The 19808-nt window shown below is 48.6% G+C and overlaps 1 protein-coding gene across 2 annotated transcripts in view; it reads left to right on the forward strand.

Moving 5' to 3' along the window:
* The window catches only part of LOC139548451 (TPA-induced transmembrane protein), a 33745-nt gene extending 19967 nt beyond the window's left edge, over positions 1 to 13778 (forward strand). Inside the window, exons 6-9 of one of the 2 annotated variants that reach the window (XM_071358162.1) lie at positions 8505 to 8575; positions 10110 to 10291; positions 12398 to 12440; positions 12918 to 13778. In XM_071358162.1, the coding sequence (XP_071214263.1) occupies positions 8505 to 8575; positions 10110 to 10291; positions 12398 to 12440; position 12918 (297 nt within the window). In that variant the 3' untranslated portion in view covers positions 12919 to 13778. Of the gene's footprint in view, positions 1 to 8504; positions 8576 to 10109; positions 10292 to 12397; positions 12549 to 12917 lie in introns of those variants that run through there. The other variant, XM_071358161.1, reaches the window with a different exon arrangement.
* Positions 13779 to 19808: the final 6030 nt, after the last annotated feature.

Here is a 19808-nt window from a genome sequence, read left to right on the forward strand (position 1 = left end):
GGCGGCCCCTCAGGAAGTCCAGAACCCAATTGCACAGGGCGGAGTTGAGACCCAGGGCCTCAAGCTTAATGATGAGCTTGGAGGGTACTACGGTGTTGAATGCTGAGCTATAGTCAATGAACAGCATTCTTACATAGGTATTCCTCTTGTCCAGATGGGATAGGGCAGTGTACAGCATCGTCTGTGGACCTATTGGGGCGGTACGCAAATTGAAGTGGGTCTAGGGTGACAGGTAAGGTGGAGGTGATATGATCCTTGACTAGTCTCTCAAAGCACTTCATGATGACGGAAGTGAGTGCTACGGGGCGATAGTCATTTAGTTCAGTTATCTTTGCCTTCCTGGGTAGAGGAACAATGGTGGCCATCTTGAAGCATGTGGGGACAGCAGACTGGGATAGGGAGCGATTGAATATGTCCGTAAACACACTAGCCAGCTGGTTTATACATGCTCTGAGGACGCGGCTAGGGATGCCGCCTAGGCCTGCAGCCTTGCGAGGGTTAACACGTTTAAATGTTTTACTCACGTCGGCCATGGAGAAGGAGAGCCCACAGTCCTTGGTAGCGAGCCGTGTCGGTGGCACTGTGTTATCCTCAAAGCGGACGAAGAAGGTGTTTAGTTTGTCTGGAAGCAAGACGTCGGTGTCCGTGACGTGGCTGGTTTTCTTTTTGTAGTCCGTGGTTACCTGTAGACCCTGCCACATATGTCTCGTGTCTGACCCGTTGAATTGCGACTCCACTTTGTCTTTGTACTGACATTTCGCTTGTTTCACGTAGCCTACTAACCTATAGCCGTTAGAGGGATAGTTGCCAATAGGGGGAAATATTACTGTTGGTAAAGTATCCCGGATAAAGTCGTTAATAGCTGCCATTATGCACATATTCTTTACAAAGTGTTCGCCTAGGCTACGCAGCAGAATGTTGTAGCGAATTCGGATGTCAGACTGACAGGGACTCAGCCCCAGTTCTCTTCAGTCAGTGACAGAGAGGGACTCAGCCCCAGTTCTCTTCAGTCAGTGACAGAGAGGGACTCAGCCCCAGTTCTCTTCAGTCAGTGACAGACAGGGACTCAGCCCCAGTTCTCGTCAGTCAGTGACAGACAGGGACTCAGCCCGAGTTCTCTTCAGTCAGTGACAGACAGGGACTCAGCCCCAGTTCTCTTCAGTCAGTGACAGACAGGGACTCAGCCCCAGTTCTCTTCAGTCAGTGACAGAGAGGGACTCAGCCCCAGTTCTTTTCAGTCAGTGACAGACAGGGACTCAGCCCCAGTTCTCTACAGTCAGTGACAGACAGGGACTCAGCCCCAGTTCTCTTCAGTCAGTGACAGACAGGGACTCAGCCCCAGTTCTCTTCAGTCAGTGACAGACAGGGACTCAGCCCCAGTTCTCTTCAGTCAGTGACAGACAGGGACTCAGCCCCAGTTCTCTTCAGTCAGTGACAGAGAGGGACTCAGCCCCAGTTCTTTTCAGTCAGTGACAGACAGGGACTCAGCCCCAGTTCTCTTCAGTCAGTGACAGACAGGGACTCAGCCCCAGTTCTCGTCAGTCAGTGACAGACAGGGACTCAGCCCCAGTTCTCTTCAGTCAGTGACAGACAGGGACTCAGCCCCAGTTCTCTTCAGTCAGTGACAGAGAGGGACTCAGCCCGAGTTCTCTTCAGTCAGTGACAGACAGGGACTCAGCACCAGTTCTCGTCAGTCAGTGACAGACAGGGACTCAGCCCGAGTTCTCTTCAGTCAGTGACAGACAGGGACTCAGCCCCAGTTCTCTTCAGTCAGTGACAGACAGGGACTCAGCCCCAGTTCTCTTCAGTCAGTGACAGAGAGGGACTCAGCCCCAGTTCTTTTCAGTCAGTGACAGACAGGGACTCAGCCCCAGTTCTCTACAGTCAGTGACAGACAGGGACTCAGCCCCAGTTCTCTTCAGTCAGTGACAGACAGGGACTCAGCCCCAGTTCTCTTCAGTCAGTGACAGACAGGGACTCAGCCCCAGTTCTCTTCAGTCAGTGACAGACAGGGACTCAGCCCCAGTTCTCTTCAGTCAGTGACAGAGAGGGACTCAGCCCCAGTTCTTTTCAGTCAGTGACAGACAGGGACTCAGCCCGAGTTCTCTTCAGTCAGTGACAGAGAGGGACTCAGCCCGAGTTCTCTTCAGTCAGTGACAGACAGGGACTCAGCCCCAGTTCTCGTCAGTCAGTGACAGACAGGGACTCAGCCCGAGTTCTCTTCAGTCAGTGACAGACAGGGACTCAGCCCCAGTTCTCTTCAGTCAGTGACAGACAGGGACTCAGCCCCAGTTCTCTTCAGTCAGTGACAGAGAGGGACTCAGCCCCAGTTCTTTTCAGTCAGTGACAGACAGGGACTCAGCCCCAGTTCTCTACAGTCAGTGACAGACAGGGACTCAGCCCCAGTTCTCTTCAGTCAGTGACAGACAGGGACTCAGCCCCAGTTCTCTTCAGTCAGTGACAGACAGGGACTCAGCCCCAGTTCTCTTCAGTCAGTGACAGACAGGGACTCAGCCCCAGTTCTCTTCAGTCAGTGACAGAGAGGGACTCAGCCCCAGTTCTTTTCAGTCAGTGACAGACAGGGACTCAGCCCCAGTTCTCTTCAGTCAGTGACAGAGAGGGACTCAGCCCCAGTTCTCTTCAGTCAGTGACAGACAGGGACTCAGCCCCAGTTCTCGTCAGTCAGTGACAGACAGGGACTCAGCCCCAGTTCTCTTCAGTCAGTGACAGACAGGGACTCAGCCCCAGTTCTCTTCAGTCAGTGACAGAGAGGGACTCAGCCCGAGTTCTCTTCAGTCAGTGACAGAGAGGGACTCAGCCCGAGTTCTCTTCAGTCAGTGACAGAGAGGGACTCAGCCCCAGTTCTCTTCAGTCAGTGACAGAGAGGGAATCAGCCCCAGTTCTTTTCAGTCAGTGACAGAGAGGGACTCAGCCCCAGTTCTCTTCAGTCAGTGACAGACAGGGACTCAGCCCCAGTTCTCTTCAGTCAGTGACAGAGAGGGACTCAGCCCCAGTTCTCTTCAGTCAGTGACAGACAGGGACTCAGCCCTAGTTCTCTTCAGTCAGTGACAGAGAGGGAATCAGCCCCAGTTCTTTTCAGTCAGTGACAGAGAGGGACTCAGCCCCAGTTCTCTTCAGTCAGTGACAGACAGGGACTCAGCCCCAGTTCTCTTCAGTCAGTGACAGAGAGGGACTCAGCCCCAGTTCTCTTCAGTCAGTGACAGACAGGGACTCAGCCCCAGTTCTCGTCAGTCAGTGACAGACAGGGACTCAGCCCGAGTTCTCTTCAGTCAGTGACAGACAGGGACTCAGCCCCAGTTCTCTTCAGTCAGTGACAGACAGGGACTCAGCCCCAGTTCTCTTCAGTCAGTGACAGAGAGGGACTCAGCCCCAGTTCTTTTCAGTCAGTGACAGACAGGGACTCAGCCCCAGTTCTCTACAGTCAGTGACAGACAGGGACTCAGCCCCAGTTCTCTTCAGTCAGTGACAGACAGGGACTCAACCCCAGTTCTCTTCAGTCAGTGACAGACAGGGACCTAGCCCCAGTTCTCTTCAGTCAGTGACAGACAGGGACTCAGCCCCAGTTCTCTTCAGTCAGTGACAGAGAGGGACTCAGCCCCAGTTCTTTTCAGTCAGTGACAGACAGGGACTCAGCCCCAGTTCTCTTCAGTCAGTGACAGAGAGGGACTCAGCCCCAGTTCTCTTCAGTCAGTGACAGACAGGGACTCAGCCCCAGTTCTCGTCAGTCAGTGACAGACAGGGACTCAGCCCCAGTTCTCTTCAGTCAGTGACAGACAGGGACTCAGCCCCAGTTCTCTTCAGTCAGTGACAGAGAGGGACTCAGCCCGAGTTCTCTTCAGTCAGTGACAGAGAGGGACTCAGCCCGAGTTCTCTTCAGTCAGTGACAGAGAGGGACTCAGCCCGAGTTCTCTTCAGTCAGTGACAGAGAGGGAATCAGCCCCAGTTCTTTTCAGTCAGTGACAGAGAGGGACTCAGCCCCAGTTCTCTTCAGTCAGTGACAGACAGGGACTCAGCCCCAGTTCTCTTCAGTCAGTGACAGAGAGGGACTCAGCCCCAGTTCTCTTCAGTCAGTGACAGACAGGGACTCAGCCCTAGTTCTCTTCAGTCAGTGACAGAGAGGGAATCAGCCCCAGTTCTTTTCAGTCAGTGACAGAGAGGGACTCAGCCCCAGTTCTCTTCAGTCAGTGACAGACAGGGACTCAGCCCCAGTTCTCTTCAGTCAGTGACAGAGAGGGACTCAGCCCCAGTTCTCTTCAGTCAGTGACAGACAGGGACTCAGCCCCAGTTCTCGTCAGTCAGTGACAGACAGGGACTCAGCCCCAGTTCTCTTCAGTCAGTGACAGACAGGGACTCAGCCCCAGTTCTCTTCAGTCAGTGACAGAGAGGGACTCAGCCCGAGTTCTCTTCAGTCAGTGACAGAGAGGGACTCAGCCCGAGTTCTCTTCAGTCAGTGACAGAGAGGGACTCAGTCCCAGTTCTCTTCAGACAGTGACAGACAGGGACTCAGCCCCAGTTCTCTTCAGTCAGTGACAGAGAGGGACTCAGCCCGAGTTCTCTTCAGTCAGTGACAGAGAGGGACTCAGCCCGAGTTCTCTTCAGTCAGTGACAGACAGGGACTCAGCCCCAGTTCTCTTCAGTCAGTGACAGACAGGGACTCAGCCCCAGTTATCTTCAGTCAGTGACAGACAGGGACTCAGCCCCAGTTCTCTTCAGTCAGTGACAGAGAGGGACTCAGCCCGAGTTCTCTTCAGTCAGTGACAGAGAGGGACTCAGCCCGAGTTCTCTTCAGTCAGTGACAGAGAGGGACTCAGTCCCAGTTCTCTTCAGACAGTGACAGACAGGGACTCAGCCCCAGTTCTCTTCAGTCAGTGACAGAGAGGGACTCAGCCCGAGTTCTCTTCAGTCAGTGACAGAGAGGGACTCAGCCCCAGTTCTCTTCAGTCAGTGACAGAGAGGGACTCAGCCCCAGTTCTTTTCAGTCAGTGACAGACAGGGACTCAGCCCCAGTTCTCTTCAGTCAGTGACAGACAGGGACTCAGCTCCAGTTCTCTTCAGTCAGTGACAGAGAGGGACTCAGCCCCAGTTCTCTTCAGTCAGTGACAGAGAGGGACTCAGCCCCAGTTCTCTTCAGTCAGTGACAGAGAGGGACTCAGCCCCAGTTCTCTTCAGTCAGTGACAGAGAGGGACTCAGCACCAGTTCTCTTCAGTCAGTGACAGAGAGGGACTCAGCCCCAGTTCTCTTCAGTCAGTGACAGAGAGGGACTCAGCCCCAGTTCTCGTCAGTCAGTGACAGACAGGGACTCAGCCCCAGTTCTCTTCAGTCAGTGACAGACAGGGACTCAGCCCCAGTTCTCTACAGTCAGTGACAGAGAGGGACTCAGCCCCAGTTCTCTTCAGTCAGTGACAGACAGGGACTCAGCCCCAGTCTGGGGAAACGTGGTGTGTACGTGCAGGTTATTAGATTTGGGGCGGCAGGTAGCCTAGCCTAGTGGTTAGAGAGGCAAGTAGCCTAGCCTAGTGGGTAGAGAGGCAGGTAGCCTAGTGGTTAGAGAGGCAGGTAGCCTAGTGGGTAGAGTGGCAGGTAGCCTAGCCTAGTGGTTAGAGAGGCAGGTAGCCTAGCCTAGTGGTTAGAGAGGCAGGTAGCCTAGACTAGCGTTTAGAGAGGCAGGTAGCCTAGCGTTTAGAGAGGCAGGTAGCCTAGCCTAGCGGTTAGAGTGGCAGGTAGCCTAGCCTAGTGGTTAGAGAGGCAGGTAGCCTAGCCTAGTGGTTAGAGAGGCAGGTAGCCTAGCCTAGTGGTTAGAGAGGCAGGTAGCCTAGCCTAGTGGTTAGAGAGGCAGGTAGCCTAGCCTAGTGGTTAGAGCGTTGGGCCAGTTACCGAAAGGTTGGTGGATCGAATCCCTGAGCTGACAAGGTATAAATCTGTCGTTCTGCCTCCTGAACAAGGCAGTTAACCCACTGTTCCTAGGCCGTCATTGTAAATAAGAATTTGTTCTTAACTGACTAGCCTGGTTAAATAAAGGTTAAGTAAACAAATGTATAAATAAATTACATCTCTAGATTGAGTGAACAAGGTTATTAGATCACTAGATTTATGGCCATTTGTTTTTGCCCCTACTTTTTACCGCCCACACACACACACACACACACACACACACACACACACACACACACACACACACACACACACACACACACACACACACACACACACACACACACACACACACACACACACACACCCCGCCCATCTCTGTAACCGCGGTTCCTCTTTCTGAAAATAATCCGTGGCACAACCTTATCCAGGTCCTAATACTTAACAGTACTATCAATCAATCAATCAATCAAGTTTAGCCTAAAACCCCAAACAGCAAGCAATGCAGGTGTAGAAGCACGGTGGCAAGGAAAAACTCCCTAGAAAGGCCAAAACCTAGGAAGAAACCTAGAGAGGAACCAGGCTATGAGGGGTGGCCAGTCCTCTTCTGGCTGTGCCGGGTGGAGATTATAACAGAACTATGCCAAGATGTTCAAAATGTTCACAAGTGACAAGCATGGTCAAATAATAATCATGAATAATTTTCAGTTGGCTTTTCATAGCCGATCATTAAGAGTTGAAAACAGCAGGTCTGGGACAGGTGGCGGTTCCATAACCGCAGGCAGAACAGTTGAAACTGGAATAGCAGCAAGGCCAGGTGGACTGGGGACAGCAAGGAGTCATCATGCCCGGTAGTCCTGACGTATGGTCCTAGGGCTCAGGTCCTCCGAGAGAGAGAAAGAAAGAAAGAGAGAAGGAGAGAATTAGAGAGAGCCAAGATTTTCAAAATGTTCATAAATGACAAGCATGGTCAAATAATAATCAGGAATAAATGTCAGTTGGCTTTTCATAGCCGATCATTAAGAGTTGAAAGCAGCAGGTCTGGGACAGGTGGGGGTTCCATAACCGCAGGCAGAACAGTTGAAACTGGAACAGCAGCAAGGCCAGGTGGACTGGGGACAGCAAGGAGTCATCATGCCCGGTTTGCCGTGACGTATGGTCCTAGGGCTCAGGTTCTCCGAGAGAGAGAAAGAAAGAGAGAACGAGAGAATTAGAGAGAGCATACTTAAATTCACACAGGACACTGGATAAGACAGGAGAAGTACTCCAGGTATAACCAACTGACCCTAGCCCCCCGACACATAAACTACTGCAGCTTAAATACTGGAGGCTGAGACAGGAGGGGTCAGGAGACACTGTGGCCACATCCGATGATACCCCCGGACAGGGCCAAACAGGAAGGATATAACCCCACCCACTTTGCCAAAGCACAGCCCCCGCACCACTAGAGGGATATCTTCAACCACCAACTTACAATCCTGAGACAAGGCCGAGTATAGCCCACAAAGATCTCAAACACAGCACAAACCAAGGGGGGGCGCCAACCCAGATAGGAAGATCACGTCAGTAACTCAACCCACTCAAGTGACGCACCCCTCCTAGGGACGGCATGAAAGAGCACCAGTAAGCCAGTGACTCAGCCCCTGTAATAGGGTTAGAGGCAGAGAATCCCAGTGGAGAGAGGGGAACCGGCCAGGCAGAGACAGCAAGGGCGGTTCGTTGCTCCAGAGCCTTTCCGTTCACCTTCAAACTCCTGGGCCAGACTACACTCAATCATATGACCTACTGAAGAGATAAGTCTTCAGTAAAGACTTAAAGGTTGAGACCGAGTCTGCGTCTCTCACATGGGTAGGCAGACCGTTCCATAAAAATGGAGATCTATAGGAGAAAGCCCTGCCTCCCGCTGTTTGCTTAGAAATTCTAGGGACAATTAGGAGGCCTGCGTCTTGTGACCGTAGCGTACGTATAGGTATGTACGGCAGGACCAACTCGGAAAGATAGGTAGGAGCAAGCCCATGTAACGCTTTATAGGTTAACAGTAAAACCTTGAAATCAGCCCTTGCCTTAACAGGAAGCCAGTGTAGAGAAGCTAGCACTGGAGTAATATGATCAAATTTCTTGTCATGCAAAACATAATAATTCAAGTACCACCACCTGTTTCTTTTTATTTATTGTTCTGTCAAACTTGTCCCTGGAAGGTGTTATCAGTTTAAGTTAGAAAGTGGAAGGAATCTGAAAGAGGAGGACTTAACTGGAACAAGGGAAATTCCATGGTAGTGGGAGGTAGTTGAGTTCCAAGGAAAGACACAATCTCATTCCTACTCTCTTTTTCTCTCTCGCTCACTTTCCTTCACTTTCACTCTCTCCTCTTTCTCTCTCTCCCTCCCTCCCTCCCCCCCCCTCTCACACCTCTCTCTTTCTAACCTCCACCTCTCTCTCCACTCCACCTCTCTCTTTCTCCCCTCTACCTCTCTCTCTCTATCTCTCTCTCTCTCGCTCTCTATCTCTCTCTCTCTCTCTCTCTCCACTCCACCTCTCTCTTTCTCCCCTCTACCTCTCTCTCTCTATCTCCCTCCCTCCCTCCACTCCACCTCTCTCTCTCTCCACTCAGTTGTCTGACCTCTACAGTTCATCTCCGGCCCTGGGTCGCTACTTCTCCAGCGTTGAAATCTCTGACTTCAGGTAAAACAAAGTAACCCATATTCTACTGTCTTCATTGAAAGTCTATTTCCAGTACGGTGCAGTACTTTCCACTCTACTCTGCATTTAATGAGAGCCAGATGGAAATATTATATTTATTTCCCATGGTTCATTGCAATCATATATGGAATTACAGTAAAGCCTGTTTTTCTTGGTCAAGTCTTCTGGGAAAACTATTGGTCCTAGCAAGGACATGATGATTCAAAATCAAATCAAATGTATTTATAAAGCCCTTCTTACATCAGCTGATATCTCAAAATGCTGTACAGAAACCCAGCCTAAAACCCCCAAACAGCAAGCAATGCAGGTGTAGAAGCACGGTGGCTAGGGAAAACTCCCTAGAAAGGCCAGAACCTAGGAAGAAACCTACAGAGGAACCAGGCTATGAGGGGTGGCCAGTCCTCTTCTGGTTGTGCCGGGTGGAGATTATAACAGAACATGGCCAAGATGTTCAAATGTTCATAAATGACCAGCAGGGTCAAATGATAATAATCACAGTAGTTGTCGAGGGTGCAACAGGTCAGCACCTCAGGAGTAAATGTCAGTTGGCTTTTCATAGCCGATCATTCAGAGTATCTCTACTGCTCATGCTGTCTCTAGAGAGTTGAAAACAGCAGGTCTGGGACAGGTAGCACGTCCGGTGAACAGGTCAGGGTTCCATAGCCGCAGACAGAACAGACTGGGGACAGCAAGGAGTCATCATGCCAGGTAGTCCTGAGGCATGGTCCTAGGGCTCAGGTCCTCCGGGAGGGCAGGGAGAGGGAGAGAGAATTAGAGGGAGCATACTTAAATTCACACAGGACACCGGATAAGACAGGAGAAATACTCCAGATATAACAGACTGACCCTAGCCCCCCGACACATAAACTACTGCAGCATAAATACTGGAGGCTGAGACAGGAGGGGTCAGGAGACACTGTGGCCCCATCCGATGATACCCCCGGACAGGGCCAAACAGGAAGGATATAACCCCACCCACTTTGCCAAAGCACAGCCCCCACACCACTAGAGGGATATCCATCCTGAGACAAGGCCGAGTATAGCCCACAAAGATCTCCGCCACAGCACAACCCAAGGGGGGGACGCCAACCCAGACAGGAAGACCACGTCAGTGACTCAACCCACTCAAGTGACGCACCCCTCCTAGGGACGGCCATGCCCATGTAATGCTTTGTAGGTTAGCAGTAAAACCTTGATCAGCCCTTGCCTTAACATGAAGCCAGTGTAGGGAGGCTAGCAGTGGAGTAATATGATCACATGTTTTGGGTTCTAGTCAGGATTCTAGCAGCCGTGTTTAGCACTAACTTAAGTTTATTTAGTGCTTTATCCGGGTAGCCGGAAAGTAGAGCATTACAGTAGTCTAATTTAGAAGTGACAAAAGCATGGATAAAGCTGTCCTTGGAAACAGTCTTGATGTGTTCGTCAAAAGAGAGATCAGGGTCCAGAGTAACGCCGAGGTCCTTCACAGTTTTATTTGAGAAGACTGTATGATTGACGGGTCTGATCTTCCTCTCAGAAACGGCTCTGTGGTAGCTGACTACCGGCTGAGGTTCCTGATGCCCCTGAATAACGCTGAGTTGGAGCGGGTCACTCTGAGTAGAGAGATGGTGTATAATGTCTTCAGACAGTCTCTCTATGACCAAGACCCTGAGCTCAACCACCCACTGTATATACACCCGGCTTCACTGGACATGCAGGGTGAGACACACACACTGGACATGCAGGGTGCGACACACACACTGGACATGCAGGGTGCGACACCACACACACACACACACACACACACACACACACACACACACACACACACACACACACACACACACACACACACACACACACACACACACACACACACACACACACACACACACACACACACACTGGACATGCAGGGTGAGACACACACACACACACACACACTGGACATGCAGGGTGAGACACACTGGACATGCAGGGTGAGACACACTGGACATGCAGGGTGAGACAGACACACTGGACATGCAGGGTGAGACAGACACACTGGACATGCAGGGTGAGACACACACACACACTGGACATGCAGGGTGAGACAGACACACTGGACATGCAGGGTGAGACACACTGGACATGCAGGGTGAGACACACTGGACATGCAGGGTGAGACACACTGGACATGCAGGGTGAGACACACTGGACATGCAGGGTGAGACACACTGGACATGCAGGGTGAGACAGACACACTGGACATGCAGGGTGAGACACACACACACACACACTGGACATGCAGGGTGAGACACACTGGACATGCAGGGTGAGACACACTGTACATGCAGGGTGAGACACACACACTGGACATGCAGGGTGAGACACACTGGACATACAGGGTGAGACACACACACTGGACATGCAGGGTGAGACACACACTGGACATGCAGGGTGAGACACACACTGGACATGCAGGGTGAGACACACACACTGGACATGCAGGGTGAGACACACTGGACATACAGGGTGAGACAGACACACTGGACATGCAGGGTGAGACAGACACACTGGCCATGCAGGGTGAGACAGACACACTGGACATGCAGGGTGAGGCACACTGGGCATGCAGGGTGAGACACACTGGACATGCAGGGTGAGACACACTGGACATGCAGGGTGAGACACACTGGACATGCAGGGTGAGACACACACTGGACATACAGGGTGAGACACACACACTGGACATGCAGGGTGAGACACACACTGGACATGCAGGGTGAGACACACACTGGACATGCAGGGTGAGACACACACACTGGACATGCAGGGTGAGACACACTGGACATACAGGGTGAGACAGACACACTGGACATGCAGGGTGAGACAGACACACTGGCCATGCAGGGTGAGACAGACACACTGGACATGCAGGGTGAGGCACACTGGGCATGCAGGGTGAGACACACTGGACATGCAGGGTGAGACACACTGGACATGCAGGGTGAGACACACTGGACATGCAGGGTGAGACAGACACACTGGACATGCAGGGTGAGACAGACACACTGGACATGCAGGGTGAGACAGACACACTGGACATGCAGGGTGAGACACACTGGACATGCAGGGTGAGACAGACACATTGGACATGCAGGGTGAGACACACACACTGGACATGCAGGGTGAGACACATACTGGACATGCAGGGTGAGACACACACACTGGACATGCAGGGTGAGACACACACTGGACATACAGGGTGAGACACACACACTGGACATGCAGGGTGAGACACACTGGACATGCAGGGTGAGACAGACACACTGGACATGCAGGGTGAGACACACACTGGACATACAGGGTGAGACACACTGGACATGCAGGGTGAGACAGACACACTGGACATGCAGGGTGAGACAGACACACTGGACATGCAGGGTGAGACAGACACACTGGACATGCAGGGTGAGACACACTGGACATGCAGGGTGAGACACACTGGACATGCAGGGTGAGACACACTGGACATGCAGGGTGAGATACACTGGACATGCAGGGTGAGACAGACACATGCAGGGTGAGACACACTGGACATGCAGGGTGAGACAGACACACTGGACATGCAGGGTGAGACACACTGGACATGCAGGGTGAGACACACTGGACATGCAGGGTGAGACAGACACACTGGACATGCAGGGTGAGAGTGGCACACATGCGAGCACATACCCTCACAATATAACAATATTATCTGAGGCGTAAATATAAACAAATGGATTTCAATTCTGAAATGTTCCTGTGATGTTATTCTTAACAGTCTCTCTTTATTCTTTGCAGTTGGCTCAGTGACTAGCGAGAGCGGAAGTGGCGCGCTGTATTGGTGAATATTACCCAATAATCTGGGGATATATCATTATCATGAAACAGTCTGACTGTCTGTAGTGTTGTGATGTTTTTGCTGTCATGGTGATGCATCAAGCCATATCTCAGAGGAAGTGACATGAGGATGAGGAAGTGACATGAGGATGAGGAAGTGACATGAGGATGAGGAAGTGACATGAGGAAGTGACATGAGGATGAGGAAGTGACATGAGGATGAGGAAGTGACATGAGGATGAGGAAGTGACATGAGGAAGTGACATGAGGATGAGGAAGTGACATGAGGATGAGGAAGTGACATGAGGATGAGGAAGTGACATGCGGAAATGACATGAGGAAGTGACATGAGGATGAGGAAGTGACATGAGGAAGTGACATGAGGATGAGGAAGTGACATGAGGATGAGGCCACAGCCAGAAAGAGGGGAGATATCTTTGCTTTCTAGTGTTTTAAACAAAAATGTGTTTCTATATTTTAGAGTTTCCCAGCAAGAGGATGAGCAGGTCAAGAGACCCACCTGATTGAGTAGAATATCCGACGGATACGTAGAACCCATGGACCAACCCAGACAGACACACAATGGGATGTGTGACACTGGATCACTACTGCTGTGTCAGTGGCGTGTACAACCTGACAGACTGTATGACAAATAGACATTGATGAGACTTTTCTGCGTATTCAATCTATCTCAAGTAGCCAAGAGAAGGGAAAGGCCTAAGTGTACTTTTGGAATGAGGATAATGGGATGTGGACATTAAGTGTTTATACGGGGTGTCTGACGGTGTATTATTTTTTGCATGTTAAGTGTCAAAGTGGATTAACAATGTCTGTGGCCAAGCCAGATGTTTTTATCCAAGATGTTTATATCCAAGATGTTTTTATCCAAGATGTTTTTATCCGAGATGTTTTTATCCAAGATGTTTTTATCCAAGATGTTTTTATCCAAGATGTTTTTATCCAAGATGTTTTTATCCAAGATGTTTTTATCCAAGATGTTTTTATCCAAGATGTTTATATCCAAGATGTTTTTATCCAAGATGTTTTTATCCGAGATGTTTTTATCCAAGATGTCTTTATCCAAGATGTTTATATACAAGATGTTTATATCCAAGATCTTTTTATCCGAGATGTTTATATCCAAGATGTTTTTATCCAAGATGTTTTTATCGGTTGTAATATGACTTCCTGATACCTATTCTGTAGTATATATCATGTCTGAGGGGAGAACTATTCCAATTTGAGGCATTGCTTCAATCTTTATATTCTTTTACATTTTACATGAATTGATTGGAAAATGTATTTTGTAATTTTGTGAAATAAATTGTGTTTTTTTATTGTACTCTGCAAGGAGTTGTCCTAGTTAGCAACAATACATTTTCCCTCTGCCTCATACCACTTACTGGGTGCTCTGTCACATCCAGGTTCCATTTATCTCTCATGCAGAAGCAATGACTTGACTGACCACACTAGTCACCTGCAGAAAGTTTCACTTTTGTTGTTTTCCTGTAAATAAGTTGTTGTTGTTTACAGCTACAGAAGTTGTCCGTGATCCACATGACTGATCACTAGGTGGTGATAATGTGTCTCTGTACCACTACTGTCTCCTGATGTTCCATGTGTCTCTGTGCCACTACTGTCTCCTGATATTCCATGTGTCTCTGTGCCACTACTGTCTCCTAATATTCCATGTGTCTCTGTGCCACTACTGTCTCCTGATGTTCCATGTGTCTCTGTACCACTACTGTCTCCTGATGTTCCATGTGTCTCTGTACCACTACTGTCTCCTGATGTTCCATGTGTCTCTGTACCTCTACTGTCCCTACTGTCTCCTGATGTTCCATGTGTCTCTGTACCACTACTGTCCCTACTGTCTCCTGATGTTCCATGTGTCTCTGTACCACTACTGTCTCTACTGTCTCCTGATGTTCCCTGTGTCTCTGTACCTCTACTGTCTCCTGATGTTCCATGTGTCTCTGTACCTCTACTGTCTCCTGATGTTCCATGTGTCTCTGTACCTCTACTGTCCCTACTGTCTCCTGATGTTCCATGTGTCTCTGTACCACTACTGTCTCTACTGTCTCCTGATGTTCCATGTGTCTCTGTACCTCTACTGTCTCCTGATGTTCCACGTGTCTCTGTACCTCTACTGTCTCTACTGTCTCCTGATGTTCCATGTGTCTCTGTACCACTACTGTCTCTACTGTCTCCTGATGTTCCATGTGTCTCTGTACCACTACTGTCTCTACTGTCTCCTGATGTTCCATGTGTCTCTGTACCTCTACTGTCCCTACTGTCTCCTGATGTTCCATGTGTCTCTGTACCACTACTGTCTCTACTGTCTCCTGATGTTCCATGTGTCTCTGTACCTCTACTGTCTCCTGATGTTCCATGTGTCTCTGTACCTCTACTGTCTCTACTGTCTCCTGATGTTCCATGTGTCTCTGTACCACTACTGTCTCTACTGTCTCCTGATGTTCCATGTGTCTCTGTACCACTACTGTCTCTACTGTCTCCTGATGTTCCATGTGTCTCTGTACCACTACTGTCCCTACTGTCTCCTGATGTTCCATGTGTCTCTGTACCACTACTGTCCCTACTGTCTCTACTGTCTCCTGATGTTCCATGTGTCTCTGTACCACTACTGTCCCTACTGTCTCCTGATGTTCCATGTGTCTCTGTACCACTACTGTCCCTACTGTCTCTACTGTCTCCTGATGTTCCATGTGTCTCTGTACCTCTACTGTCTCTACTGTCTCTACTGTCTCCTGATGTTCCATGTGTCTCTGTACCTCTACTGTCTCTACTGTCTCCTGATGTTCCATGTGTCTCTGTACCACTACTGTCTCTACTGTCTCCTGATGTTCCATGTGTCTCTGTACCACTACTATCTCTACTGTCTCCTGATGTTCCCTGTGTCTCTGTACCTCTACTGTCCCTACTGTCTCTACTGTCTCTACTGTCTCCTGATGTTCCATGTGTCTCTGTACCACTACTGTCTCTACTGTCTCCTGATGTTCCATGTGTCTCTGTACATCTACTGTCTCCTGATGTTCCCTGTGTCTCTGTACCTCTACTGTCCCTACTGTCTCTACTGTCTCCTGATGTTCCATGTGTCTCTGTACCTCTACTGTCTCTACTGTCTCCTGATGTGCCATGTGTCTATGTACCTCTACTGTCTCTACTGTCTCCTGATGTTCCATGTGTCTCTGTACCTCTACTGTCTCTACTGTCTCCTGATGTTCCATGTGTCTCTGTACCACTACTGTCTCTACTGTCTCCTGATGTTCCATGTGTCTCTGTACCACTACTGTCTCTACTGTCTCCTGATGTTCCCTGTGTCTCTGTACCTCTACTGTCTCCTGATGTTCCATGTGTCTCTGTACCTCTACTGTCCCTACTGTCTCCTGATGTTCCATGTGTCTCTGTACCACTACTGTCTCTACTGTCTCCTGATGTTCCCTGTGTCTCTGTACCTCTACTGTCTCCTGATGTTCCATGTGTCTCTGTACCTCTACTGTCTCCTGATGTTCCATGTGTCTCTGTACCTCTACTGTCTCCTGATGTTCCATGTGTCTCTGTACCACTACTGTCTCTACTGTCTCTACTCTGCTCTCTGAACCAATAGGGTGTACTGTAATTTCAGACGCAGTACTTTCCAAATAACTGCACTAATACTTAAAAGTACTGCGCTACTTAACTCCAGTATAACTGTGTTTTTTGGGATATAGTACTTGCAATATCAATGATGTCATCAGTGTGCTTGTGTATGCCCTGAAGAGGCTAATGGTTAATTTCCTCCTCCTCCTCCTCCTCCTCCTCCTCCTCCTCCTCCTTCCTCGTCCTCCCTCCTCCTCCTCCTCCTGGTCACTAAGCAACGGTGTGTTCGGAGCTCTAGGAATCCAGGAAACGTCCATATCCTCTGTTTAAGCCTGAGCCAGTTGACATCTGACTTTGTAATTGATTGACATTTGTTGCCACAGTTACGGACAATTACATGTCACCAGAGTTTAAAGGTTAAACGTGGATCCAACAACAAGTGTGTAAGACAGTTAAGGATGAACGGCAGACAATGGAAAAGGAATATATGTATATATTTTTTTTACAGTTGCAGAAATTGTCTAGTAAAATCCGAGTTTGACGCTACAAGCTAAAAAGAGTTGGAAAAGTGTTGACTAACGGAATAGTAAACTTATGAAAAAATTAAGATTGTCGCATGTTCTTTATCTGAAATAGGTATTAAACACCGGGTTCAGAAATGATCAGGTATCTCCTTCGAAAGGTCAAATGGTTACTCCAAAATAGTAACTTGTGTATTGCTTGTTCAATTGTGTTAAACTATTTTAAGTAGCCTAAGTACCAGAAAGTACCCCTTTTTTTTACTACAATTTATAAATACCAGGTAAATACTGGAAACAGTACCTTAAAATAAAGTGCTATTTGGAGCTGGCTGTGTTCCCACGGGCTAAGACTGTCACCAGAGGATCCTGGGATGAGATGAGTATAATAGGTTTATATGTCTCAGCAGACTATAAATGGATGTAGATTCTTCTAGAAGACTTTATTAAAGGTCCAGTGCAGGTTTTAAATTTTTTTTTAATGTCAATATCAAATCATTTTTAGTTAACAAGTACCTACTGTGATTGTTTTCAGTTAAAATAGTTGAAAATAAAAAAAAATAGCTTCTTAGCAAAGAGCAATTTCTTAAGCAAGAATTTTGCTAGGACTGTCTGGGAGTGGTCTGAGAGAGGCGGGGAAAACTGGAAACTAGCTGTTATTGGCTGAGAGGTTTAGAACTCTCTTTCTTATTGGTCTATTAACTAATTTACCGCCTGGCCAAAACTTCATCCCACCGAAACAGGCTAAAATTTCTGGCTGTGTTTTCAAACAGCTCTTACACTAAAATGGCATTATCATAATTGTCACAGTTTCACAGTATTATTCCAACCTCATAGTGTGGAAATCTATATTTAAAACACAGGACAATCACCGTTTTTCATCCACTGGGCCTTTATATTATATTTGAGCCTACATCCCGGATGTTTCCAGGTAAAGCTAATGCTGAATGCACCGACTGGATTGGAGGAGATTTGGAATACTGTAGAAACTGGTTTCAGGTCAAAGAGGAAGAAAGACCAAGATATTCTAAGATATTATAGAATCGACTGTGAATTCATAGGCAGGTAGCCTAGTGGTTAGAGGAGGCAGGTAGCCTAGTGGTTAGAGGAGGCAGGTAGCCTAGTGGTTAGAGGAGGCAGGTAGCCTAGTGGTTAGAGGAGGCAGGTAGCCTAGTGGTTAGAGGAGGCAGGTAGCCTAGTGGTTAGAGGAGGCAGGTAGCCTAGTGGTTAGAGGAGGCAGGTAGCCTAGTGGTTAGAGGAGGCAGGTAGCCTAGTGGTTAGAGGAGGCAGGTAGCCTAGTGGTTAGAGGAGGCAGGTAGCCTAGTGGTTAGAGGAGGCAGGTAGCCTAGTGGTTAGAGGAGGCAGGTAACCTAGCGGTTAGAGGAGGCAGGTAGCCTAGCGGTTAGAGGAGGCAGGTAGCCTAGCGGTTAGAGGAGGCAGGTAGCCTAGCGGTTAGAGGAGGCAGGTAGCCTAGCGGTTAGAGGAGGCAGGTAGCCTAGCGGTTAGAGGAGGCAGGTAGCCTAGCGGTTAGAGGAGGCAGGTAGCCTAGCGGTTAGAGGAGGCAGGTAGCCTAGCGGTTAGAGGAGGCAGGTAGCCTAGCGGTTAGAGGAGGCAGGTAGCCTAGCGGTTAGAGGAGGCAGGTAGCCTAGCGGTTAGAGGAGGCAGGTAGCCTAGCGGTTAGAGCGTTGGACCAGTAACCGAAAGGTTTGCTGGATCGAATCCCCCGAGCTGACAAGGTAAAAATCTGGCGTTCTGCCCCCTGAACAAGGCAGTTAACCCACTGTTCCCCGGTTGGGCCGTCATTGTAAATAAGAATTTGTTCTTAACTGACTAGCCTAGTTAAATAAAACACATTGAATTATCCCATGCTGTGAGAGTGAAGGATCCCCTGGTAGTAAGCCTACTGCCCAGTATTTCTCCATGCCAAGAGCTCATAGACATTGGCTGTCAGAACCGTTTGTCTGTGTCGGCTGGCGTGGCGTGCCTTCCTGCCTGCCTTCCTCTTTAATCCTGTTTTCAACAGGACTGATCTTCTAAAGGCAGATTTACTATAACAGGAGAGATGGATGCCTGATTTACTATAACAGGAGAGATAGATGCCTGATTTACTATAACAGGAGAGATGGATGCCTGATTTACTATAACAGGAGAGATAGATGCCTGATTTACTATAACAGGAGAGCTGGATGCCTGATTTACTATAACAGGAGAGAAAGATGCCTGATTTACTATAACAGGAGAGATGGATGCCTGATTTACTATAACAGGAGAGATAGATGCCTGATTTACTATAACAGGAGAGCTGGATGCCTGATTTACTATAACAGGAGAGATAGATGCCTGATTTACTATAACAGGAGAGATGGATGCCTGATTTACTATAACAGGAGAGCTGGATGCCTGATTTACTATAACAGGAGAGCTGGATGCCTGATTTGCTATAACAGGAGAGATAGATGCCTGATTTACTATAACAGGAGAGATAGATGCCGGATTTACTATAACAGGAGAGATAGATGCCTGGTTTACTATAACAGGAGAGCGGGATGCCTGATTTACTACAACAGGAGAGATAGATGCCTGATTTACTATAACAGGAGAGATGGATGCCTGATTTACTATAACAGGAGAGATAGATGCCTGATTTACTATAACAGGAGAGATAGATGCCTGATTTACTATAACATGAGAGATGGATGCCTGATTTACTATAAAAGGAGAGATAGATGCCTGATTTACTATAACAGGAGAGATAGATGCCTGATTTACTATAACAGGAGCGATAGATGCCTGATTTACTATAACAGGAGAGATAGATGCCTGATTTACTATAACAGGAGAGATGGATGCCTGATTTACTATAACAGGAGAGATGGATGCCTGATTTACTATAACAGGAGAGATAGATGCCTGATTTACTATAACAGGAGAGATGGATGCCTGATTTACTATAACAGGAGTAATAGATGCCTGATAGATTTAACCATTTGGACAGTCTCTCTCTCTCTACTGGTTTTATACAGAGAATGTCTAGATGAAGGATCACGCTGCAGATTCAACCATGATCACAGTCAAAAGTTACAGAGGTGGTCGCTGCTGGCTAAACTTACACTACCTTGTATCTTGATCCACTCCGAGGCTGGAAAGGTTATCCATAGGTTGTTAACAGTGGTCCCGCATGTATTGATTCTGTGTAAATATCGATGCCATGAGAGATTATTTTCGTACTCACCTGACCTGAGACCAGTACTAAT

This window comes from Salvelinus alpinus, chromosome 21, assembly GCF_045679555.1.
Source record: "Salvelinus alpinus chromosome 21, SLU_Salpinus.1, whole genome shotgun sequence".
Classification (NCBI taxonomy): domain Eukaryota; kingdom Metazoa; phylum Chordata; class Actinopteri; order Salmoniformes; family Salmonidae; genus Salvelinus; species Salvelinus alpinus.